The 10,449-nt window shown below is 43.4% G+C and overlaps 1 protein-coding gene across 1 annotated transcript; it reads right to left on the reverse strand.

Moving 5' to 3' along the window:
* Positions 1-9,456: 9,456 nt before the first annotated feature.
* Positions 9,457-10,053, reverse strand: LOC138894680 (uncharacterized). The gene is made up of 2 exons (XM_070179399.1): positions 9,971-10,053; positions 9,457-9,886 (listed from the first exon to the last, which is right to left on the reverse strand). Exons 1-2 carry the CDS (start codon positions 10,051-10,053, stop codon positions 9,457-9,459), a joined length of 513 nt encoding a protein of 170 aa, XP_070035500.1.
* Positions 10,054-10,449: the final 396 nt, after the last annotated feature.

Below are 10,449 nucleotides of genomic sequence, written 5' to 3' on the forward strand. Positions count from 1 at the left end.
CCTCGTCACTACTTCGTCGAAGTTAGGGTCGACACTTACCAGTATATGGGGTCGATTGTACTGATACTACACTCTGCACGTTTTGTACAGATTTTGATACCGGCTCGGGTTGATAGAGATTTTGCTATAGGTCCGCTGTCCGGAGACTCAAGGTAGATCTGTCGGCGTTCACAGACCTTGAAGTTCCCGTCTATCTTTTCTTTTCTTCTGTTTCTTTCATTCAGACAGTTGTATTTCTTTCACACTATTACTTGCAGTAACTTCTAGAATGCTCGTGAATTGTGACTCCAGATCCGGGTGGTAGTAATTAATACAGTTTTATGATATTCTGGACTTATTATATTTCATCTTAGTTAATTATTGTTAATTACTGAATGGGAATAAGGAATTGGTTTAATGATTCTCTAACGTTTGCTTGCCTAGCAAGTGAAATGTTAGGCGCCATCACGGTCCCGTCGGTGAGAAATTTTGAGTCGTGACAATTGGTATAAGAGCACTAGGTTGCCTAGGTCTCACGATTCACGAGCAAGCTTAGTAGAGTCTGGAGGATCAGTATGGAGACGTCTGTACTTATCTTCTAGAGGCTATGAAGTTTAGGAACAAGTTTCACTTCTATTCTTCTCTGTCATGCAAATTTGCTTTCTCAGTGATGATTGAACTCTTCTACTTTTATTCTCTCGCAGATGGCGAGAACACGTACCGCTTCCTCAGCTGAGCAGCAGCCAGAGCCTCCAGTGGCAGCTCCTACGCATGGCAGAGGTCGAGGCCGAGGCCGTGCTAGAGGCCGAGGCAGGGGCAGGCTCAACCTAGAGACTGAGAAGCAGCCCCAGCAGTGGAACCTTAGATAGAGCTTGACGAGGAGGTTCTAGCCCAGACTGTTCCTGCCGGACCAGCTCAGGTTCCGGAGGGGTTCATTGCTACCCCAGTACTTCTGGATGCTTTGGTCTGTTTGGTGAGCCTCATAGAGAGTGTGGCCCAGACTGGCGCATTTCCCATGGCACCAGCAGTCTCTCAGGCTGGAGGAGGAGCCCAGACTCCCACCACTTCCACTCCGGAGCAGATAGGTCCCCAGTATTAGGCTCCAGCAGCTCAGCCTATCGGATTAGTTCAGCCGGTTATTGCGGCACAGGTCGGAGATGGGCCAGCTATGTGTTCTGAGGCTTTATGGAGATTGGACAGGTTTACCAAGCTCTTTCCTGTTCATTTCAGTGGTGCTCTTTCAGAGGACCCCCAGAAGTATCTTGACAGTTATCACGAGGTTCAACAAAACATGGGTATAGTGGAGACCAATGGGGTCAATTTTGCTGCATTTCAGATGACTGGTTCCGCCAAGAAGTGGTGGAGAGATTACTTGTTGACCAGACCAGCTGGGTTGCCTGCTCTTACTTGGGACCAGTTCTCTCAGCTCTTCATTGAGAAGTTTCCGCCTATCACATTGAGAGAGGAGCGTCGCCATCAGTTTGAGCGTCTTCAGCAGGGCAGTATGACTGTTACTCAGTATGAGACCCGTATTGTGGATTTGGCCTGTCATACTATTCTTCTGCTTCCCACCGAGAGAGAGAGAGGGTGAAGAGATTTATTGATGGACTTGCTCAGCCTATCAGATTGTAGATGGCTAAGGAGACTTAGAGTGAGATTTCTTTTCAGGCGACTACTAATGTCGCCAGACGAGTCGAAATGGTTCTTACTCAGGGAGGTCAAGGGTGTGACAAGAGACCTCGTCATTCTGGTGAGTTCAGCAGTGCCTCATCTAGAGGCAGGAGTAATTTTGGTAGAGGCCATCCTCCCAGGCCATTTTATTTAGCGCTCTAGGCATCCCACGGTGCCTCAGGTGGTCGTGGCCCTCAGATGCGTTATTCCGACCAGCTAGCCTACGGTGAACCACCAGCTCCTATTAGTGCACCTCCACTCCAGAGTTATCAGAGTGGTTATTCAGGTCGACAGGGTCAGTTTCAGGGTCAGCAGTCATAGCAGCCGAGGTTATGTTATACTTGTAGTGATCCGAGGCACATTGCTAGATTTTGCCCTCGAGCAACGGGCAGCTCATAGCATCATAGTTCACGTGCCATGGTCCCGACACCAGTTGCTACACCATCTGCTCAGCCAGCCAGAGGTAGGGGTCAAGCAGCCATACGTAGAGGCCAGATTGTTAGAGGTGGAGGTCAGGCCGTTAGAGGTGGAGACCAGCCAGTTAGAGGCTGTCCCAAGGACGTAGTTCAGGGTGGTAGGGACCAACCCAGGTGTTATGCTCTCTCAGCTAGGCCTGAGGCTGAGTCATCTGACGGTGTTATCACAGGTACTATTTCAGTTTGCAGTAGAGATGCTTCTGTTCTATTTGATCGGGGATCTACTTACTCCTATGTGTCATCCTATTTTACTTCCTATTTGGTTGTGCCCCATGATTCTTTGAATGCTCATGTGTATGTGTCCACACTAGTGGGAGATGCTATTATTGTAGATCGTGTTTATCGTTCGTGTGTGGTCACCATTGGGAGTCTTGAGACTCGTGTAGATCTTTTACTTCTTGACATGGTTGATTTTGATGTCATACTGGGTATGGATTTGCTATCACCTTATCATGCTATATTAGATTTCCACACCAAGACAGTGACCTTAGCCTTGCAGGGGTTGCCTTGATTAGAGTGGAGAGGGAATCATGTCCATTCTGCCAGCAGGGTCATCTATTATGTGAAGGCTCGGCATATGGTTGAGAAGGGGTGTCTAGATTATTTGGCTTATGTCCACGATTCTAGTGCGGAGGTTCCTTCCATGGATTCGGTGCCAGTTGTTCGTGAGTTTCCAGAGGTATTTCCTGCAGACCTGCCGGGGATGCCACCTGATAGGGATATTGATTTCTGTATTTATTTGGCTCCGGGAACTCAACCTATTTCCATTCCACCATATCGCATGGCCTCACCAGAGTTGAAACAATTGAAGGAGCAGTTGCATGATTTGCTTGATAAGGGCTTTATTAGACCTAGTGTCTCGCCCTGGGGTGCACCCGTCTTGTTTGTGAAGAAGAAAGATAGATTGATGAGGATGTGTATGGATTATCGGCAGTTGAACAAAGTCACCATCAAGAACATGTATCCATTGCCGAGGATTGATGATTTATTTGATCAGCTTCAGGGTGCCAAGGTGTTTTCAAAGATTTATTTGAGATCTGGTTACCATTAGTTGAGGATTAAGGCATCCAATGTTCCTAAGATAGCTTTTCGGACTCGGTATGGGCATTATGAGTTTCTAGTTATGTCATTTGGGTTGACAAATGCCCCGGCAGCATTCATGGATTTGATGAACCGTGTGTTCAAGCCCTACTTGGATTCCTTTATGGTTGTGTTTATTGATGATATCTTGATCTACTCTCACAGCCGTGAGGAGCATGGACAACACCTTCGGATCGTTCTTTATACTCTAAGAGATAGCCCGTTATATGCTAAGTTCTCAAAATGTGAGTTTTGGTTAAGTTCAGTTGCTTTCTTGGGTCACGTTGTATCAACAAAGGTTATTCAGGTGGATTCTAAGAAGATTGAGGCAGTTCAGAACTAGCCTAGACCCACATCAACTATAGAGATCCATAGTTTCCTGGGTTTGGCGGGCTATTACCATCGATTTGTGAAGGGGTTTTCATCCATAGCAGCCCCATTGACCAGATTGACCCAGAAGGGTGCCCCGTTCAGGTAGTCAGACGAGTGTGAAGTGAGCTTTCAGAAGCTCAAGACAGTTTTGACTACGGCACCGATATTGGTGTTACCCACAGGTTCAGGATCTTATACAATATACTGTGATGCATCTCATATTGGTCTGGGTGCGGTGTTGATGCAGGGTGGCAAGGTTATTGCATATGCTTCGCGGCAGCTTAAGGTTCACGAGAAGAATTACCCTGTTCATGATCTAGAGCTGGCAGCCATTGTTCATGCGCTGAAGATTTGGAGGCACTATCTTTACGACGTTCCATGTGAGGTATTCATTGATCATCGGAGCTTGCAGTATTTGTTCAAGCAGATGGAACTCAATTTTAGGCAGATGAGGTGGCTGGAGCAATTTAAAGACTATGATATCACCATATTGTATCATCCCGGGAAGGCCAATGTGGTGGCCGATGCTTTGAGTAGAAAGTCAGTCAATATGGGTAGCCTTGCATATATTCCAGTTCGTGAGAGACCGTTTGCATTGGATGTTCAAGCCTTGGCCAACCAGTTCGCGAGGTTGGATCGGTATTCTTTTTTTGAGCACATCAGAGATCGGCAGGATGACGATCCTCATTTACTTGTCCTTAGAGACACAGTGCGGCACGATGGTGCCAAGCAGGTTACTGTTGGAGATGACAGATTTTTTAGGATGCAGGGTCATATTTGTGTGCCTAATGTGGATGGGCTTCGTGAGTTGATCCTTGAGGAGGCTCACAGTTCTCGATATTCTATTCACCCGGGCGCTGCCAAGATATACCAGGACCTACGGCAGCATTACTGGTGGAGGAGGATGAAGAAAGACATAGTTGCCTATGTAGCTCGATGCGTAAATTGCTAGCAGGTGAAGTGTGAGCATCAGAGACCTGGTGGTTTACTTCAGAGGTTTGAGATTCCTGAGTAAAAGTGGGAGCGTATCACTATGGATTTTGTTGTTGGACTCCCACGGACTCAGAGGAAGTTCGATATAGTTTGGGTCATTGTGGACAGGCTGACTAAGTTAGCGCATTTCATTCATGTGGCAGTTACCTATTCCTTGGGGCGGTTGGAAGAGATTTACATCTGGGAGATCATCCATATTCACGGTGTGCCCGTGTCCATTATATCTGACCGAGGTACACAGTTCACCTCGCACTTCTGGAGGGCAGTACAATATGAGTTGGGTACATGGGTTGAGCTGAGCACCGCATTCCATCCTCAGACGGACAGGCAGTTAGAGCGCACTATTCAGATATTGGAAGATATGCTTCATGCTTGTGTTATAGACTTTGGAGATTCTTGGGATCATTTCTTGCCACTTATGGAGTTTGCTTATAATAATAGTTACCAATCGAGCATTCAGATGGCTCCATATGAGGCATAATATGGAAGGCGATGTCGTTCGCCAGTTGGGTTGTTCGAGCCGGGAGAGGCTCGGTTATTGGGCACAGACTTAGTACAGGATCCCTTGGATAAGGTCAAGATTATTCTGGATCGACTTCGCACAGCTCAGTCCAGGCAGAAGAGTTATGCCGACCGTAGAGTTCGTGATGTTGCATTCATGGTCGGAGAGAGAGAGAGTGTTACTTCGGGTATCACCCATGAAGGGTGTAATGAGGTTCGGAAAGAAGGGCAAGTTGAGCCCTAGGTATATCGGACCTTTTGAGATTCTGGAGAGAGTGGGAGAGGTGGCTTACAGGGTTTCCTTGCCACCTAGTTTAGCAGTTGTTCATCGGTATTCCATGTGTCCATGCTTTGAAATATCACGGCGATCCATCCCATGTGTTTGATTTCAGCTCTGTCCAGTTGGACAAGGATTTGACTTATGAGGAGGAGCCGGTGGCAATTCTAGCCCGGCAAGTTCGCCAGCTGAGATCAAAGAGTTACCCTTCAGTTCGAGTGCAGTGGAGAGGTCAGCCTATTGAGGTATCTACTTGGGAGTCCGAGTCCGATATGTGGAGTAGATATCCCCACCTTTTCGCCAGCCCTGGTACTTTTCTATGTCCGTTCGAGGACGAACAGTTGTTTTAGAGGTGGAGAATGTGATGACCTAAAAGGGTCATCTTATGTTTTAGAACTCGAATCTGCGCTCTTAAGACATAAAAATCTCATTTTTACCCTCCTCGATTTACGTGCGCAGTCTGGGCATGTTTCCGGAAAGCTTTTATGTTGAAAACTAATGAAAATAAGAATTTTTGCCTTAAAAGTTGATTTTAGTTGACTTCGGTCAACATTTTTGGTAAATGGGCCCGGATCTGTGTTTTGACGGTCCCGGTGGGTCTGTGCCGAATTATGGGACCTGGGCGTATGCCCACAATCGAATTCGGAAGTCCCTAGCTCAAGTTATGAATTTTTGATGAAAATTAAAAGTCTGAAAATTTAATTATTTTTAAGAATTGATTGGTGGTTGGCATTGTTAGTATCGGGTCTGTATTCTGGTTCCGGAGCCCGTTATAAGTTCATTATGATATTTAAGACTTGTCTGTGAAATTTGGTGAGAAACGGAGTTTATTTGACGTGATTCGGAGGTCCAGATGAGAAAATAGAAACTTTAAAGTGTTATTGAGAATTTTATTTGAATTGATGCTAAATTCGTAGTTCTAGGTGTTATTTTGGAGATTTGATCACGCGAGCAAGTCTGTATGATATTTTTCGACTTGCGTGCATATCTGGTTTGGAGCCCCGAGGGCTCGGATGCCATTCGCGCGATGCACGAGTTGAGTTCAAACCTCAACAAGGCTGCTGGTGCACCAAATCTGGTGTGCCCGCACCTGCAAGCCTTTGGTCGCAGGTGCGAGCGATAGCCCCGCAGGTGTGACCAAAGCCTGGACTTCATTTTTTCCGCAGATGCGGACGTCGCTCCGCAGGAGCGGGACTATAGAAATGGAACCCTATCCGCAGGTCCAGCCCTAGTTGGCCCAGTCCTTTTCCGTAGAAGCGCACGTCCTGTCCGCACGTGCGGATGCACAGGTGTGAAGGTCGCTGGGCAGTGAGTTCATTTAATTTGGACTCCAGCCATTTTTCTTCTCGTTTAAAAAGGATAGGAGGCCTAGGGCAATTTTTCAAAGATATTTTCTTCCCCAAATCATAGGTAAGTGTTCCTTAACTCGTTTCTTTCAATCTTTTACTTCATTTTACAAGAATTCAACCTAAAACCTAGAGTTTTCATGGTAGAATTAGGGGTTAGGGTAGAAACTAGGGATTTCGGGAATTTGAGGATTTAGACCTCAATTTGAGGTCAGATTCCAAAACTAATTATATATTTGGGCTCGGGGGTGAACGGGTAAGTGTATTTTGGTCCGAACCTCGAATTTTGACCAAGCGGGCCCGGGGTCAAGTTTTCAACTTTTTGGAGGAAATTTTAAAAAATTTAATTTATGCAATATAATTGATTTCTTTAGCAATATTTGATATTATTGAGTCATATTTGAATAGATACGAGTGGTTTGGAGGTGAATTCCAAAGGAAAGGTTGTGATTGAGAATTAAGTGGCCTTCGGAGCGAGGTAAGTATTGTATCTAACCCTGACTCGAGGGAATTAGAAACCTTAGATTACTTGCTAAGTGAAATTCATGTGAGCGGCGTATATGTGAGGTGACGAGTACTTATGCGCTGCCAATTTACCTGTTTTTCCATGTTTCTTCCGTTTTCTTATATTGTCTCTTCCTATGCCTAATTGCTACGCGTTATACTAGTGTTGTTAAATTGATCGTCATTATCATGTTTGCGGATTTTCTTTTGGTAATCGAGTATTTATTTAAAAGTTGAGATTTATATTGTGGAACCAAATATTGAAGTAAGGTTTGTACTTGTTATTCTATCTCCCTGTTGTTATTTATGCATTGCATTATGGTAAGGGAGAGTGTTAATGGCACGAAGGGTGATGTCGTGCCATATTGTGAGTGTAAAAGTACGAAGGGTGATGCCGTGCCATATTGTGAGTGTAAAAGTACGAAGGGTGATGCCGTGCCATATTGTGAGTGCAAAAGCACGAAGGGTGATGTCGTACCATGATATGAGAGTTAATGCACGAAGGGTGATGCCGTGCCGTTTCTATTAATTTTATGGTGAGATTGAGAGTAAAAGTACGAAGGGTGATGCCGTGCATTTTTCCTTACTGTATTCACTATTCCTGTTGATTCATGGTATATTGACTGCTCCGGTGATCATTCTGTTGTAGTTCTTTATCTTGTATTCCCCTCAGTATGTTCCCCTCCCGACATTTCCTGTTTAGTTTTTCATTTATGTTATTTGTATATACATTGTTAAATTGTACATGTTCATTTGTAGGTGCCTTGCCTTAGCCTCATCACTACTTCGTCGAGGTTAGGCTCGACACTTACCAGTACATGGGGTCGGTTGTACTGATACTACATTCTGCACTTTCTGTACAGATTTTGATACCGGCTCGGGTTGATCGAGATTTTGCTATTGGTCCGCTGGCCGGAGACTCAAGGTAGATCTGCCGGCGTTCATAGACCTTGAAGTTCCCGTCTATCTTTTTTGTTCTACTGTTTCTTTCATTCAGACAATTGTATTTCTTCCAGACTATTACTTGCAGTAAATTCTAGAATGCTCGTGAATTGTGACTCCAGATCCGGGTAGCAGTAATTAATACAGTTTTATGATATTCCGCACTTATTATATTTCATCTTAGTTAATTATTGTTAATTACTGAATGAGAATAAGGAATTGGTTTAATGATTCTCTAGCATTGGCTTGCCCAGAAAGTGAAATGTTAGGCGCCATCATGGTCCCGTCGGTGGAAAATTTTGGGTCGTGACAGCAAGCACTCCCTGGATAAATTAATCCAGTCCATCAAATTTAAAGTGCTACTTCTTGCATCAAAGCATCTCGACATGGAGCACTCCAAGGATTAAATCCAGCCCATCTCTCATGAAGGAATTAGAGGCACCTTTCTTGAATCATGGGAGACAATTTGAAGTACTGCTCCCTTTCCCAATAAAGCATGGAGCATGCAAGCATTCCATGGATAAATTAATCCAGCCCATCAAATTTGAAGTGCTGCTCCTTTCTTCAAAGCATCTCGGCATGGAGCACTCCTTGGATTTATTAAATCCATCCCATCTCTCATAAAGGAATCAAAGGCAACTTTCTTGAATAAAAAATGAGTAAAATATTGGGTGCATCTATCAAAGACAAAACTACAACAACTCTCAAATCATGCCTATAAGAAAACAGGCGAACTCAAGAATCAGATACGCAACTTTCTATATAATTGTCCATCCAACTACAAGTTCTTTGTTCTACTCTTAACAAGCATTGAGATTTACTTTTAGTAGATTTACTGTGTACACAAAAGAGTGAAGAGAGACTTAAAAATATTGGAGAGGCAGTGTGTCCTTAGAGGTTGTGTCATTATTCATTACTTTGGTGAGCGAGTGAGAACCAAAGAGTCGTTGTTGGTGAGTGTGTTAAAACCAACCCTTGTTCGTTGTTGGTGAGCGAGTGAAAACCAAACTTGTAAACGTTGGTGGTGAACATCGAAAATAACACAAACTGTACACAACTCATATTACAAAGAGATCAAGAGATAACATCTTTGCAACCCAAGGAGGCTGGAGTAGTATACCACATTGGTTCCGAACCAGTATAAAATTTCTGGTGTCATTTACCTTACTGCTTTCATATGTTATTATAAGTAATTACTGTTTGTTGAGATTAATATTTAATTGAATCAAAGTACTAACAGTATTGGGCACTCTGTCTCCGCATCAGTCGACTAAGAGCATACATAGTCGACTAGAAATTTTTAACATGTTACAATTCATCCGCCTCTTGTACTTTCAGTTGTCACATTACTAGTCTCACTAAAATTACAAGTAGTACTTCTTTTGGGCAACTTTTTTATGGCACAAATAACATAATCTTTACGCTCAGAATTACTGAACTTATTAAGAATAGGATCAGACAACACATATTCCTTCATTAGCCACTTACCATCATTATAATCATCAGAATTAATACACTTATTATTATAACACATACTCTTCATTCGTCCAATAATCAAATCTCTTTTCCTCTGATCACAACTCTTTATAGTAACAGCTCTTCCCTTATCTTGTTGTATCCAAGTTCCACCTCTTCTTCCTACAATCCTACTAAACCTTCCCTTGTTCTTCTTCCTTGGTGTAATAAAGTAACGGTAAATACATGTGTCCCAATTATCTTCTACTCCTCCAGTAGAATGGCCATGGCTGTAAGTTACCTAAGGTTCTTGTTTGTAAACATCATACATTGCAATAAAACCATTGTCATTCAATTCTTGCTTAGCAACAAACCTCAAAAGAAATTTCACTAACTCTGAATCCGTCGGTCGAAATCTATACCCTTCTCCAAGATTATCCAACTCCATCATATTCATTGTTTCTTGAATATGAAGATGAAAAAAACGCAGCAGCCGAGACTAGAGAGTTTTGAGTGATAAAATAGGGCTATATATATGACTTAGGAGTTTAGATACTTTGTATTTATAGAACAAAAAGTTGATTATGATCAATGGCAATGAGTTCGATTTTAGGGAAGTACGTGAAGCCCAAGTATATTCAACAAATTTTACCTGAAATCCCTGCCTTTGTAGGAAACCATCCAAACGTGTAACAATTTAGGAAACTTTCTTCTAACGGTCGAAATTGTTCGTTGTAAAATAATTTAAAAAAAGGAACTGTTAATATATGGAAATATGGGTGTATACGGTCGAAATAGATTTCGGCCTTCATACGTTCGATCGAGTTCGAGTGTTAAGAAGTCGGAATGAGAT

Source organism: Nicotiana tomentosiformis, chromosome 6 (genome assembly GCF_000390325.3).
Source record: "Nicotiana tomentosiformis chromosome 6, ASM39032v3, whole genome shotgun sequence".
NCBI classification, from domain to species: Eukaryota; Viridiplantae; Streptophyta; class Magnoliopsida; order Solanales; family Solanaceae; genus Nicotiana; species Nicotiana tomentosiformis.

What these genes read in the sequence shown, in the direction of transcription:
- LOC138894680 (XM_070179399.1), bottom strand. Translation starts at nt 10,053, where the DNA reads ATGAATATGATGGAGTTGGATAATCTTGGAGAAGGGTATAGATTTCGA. An exon ending in TTAGTGAAATTTCTTTTGAG is followed by an intron (nt 9,887 to 9,970) that starts GTTTGTTGCTAA and finishes GGTAACTTACAG; the next exon opens with CCATGGCCATTCTACTGGAG.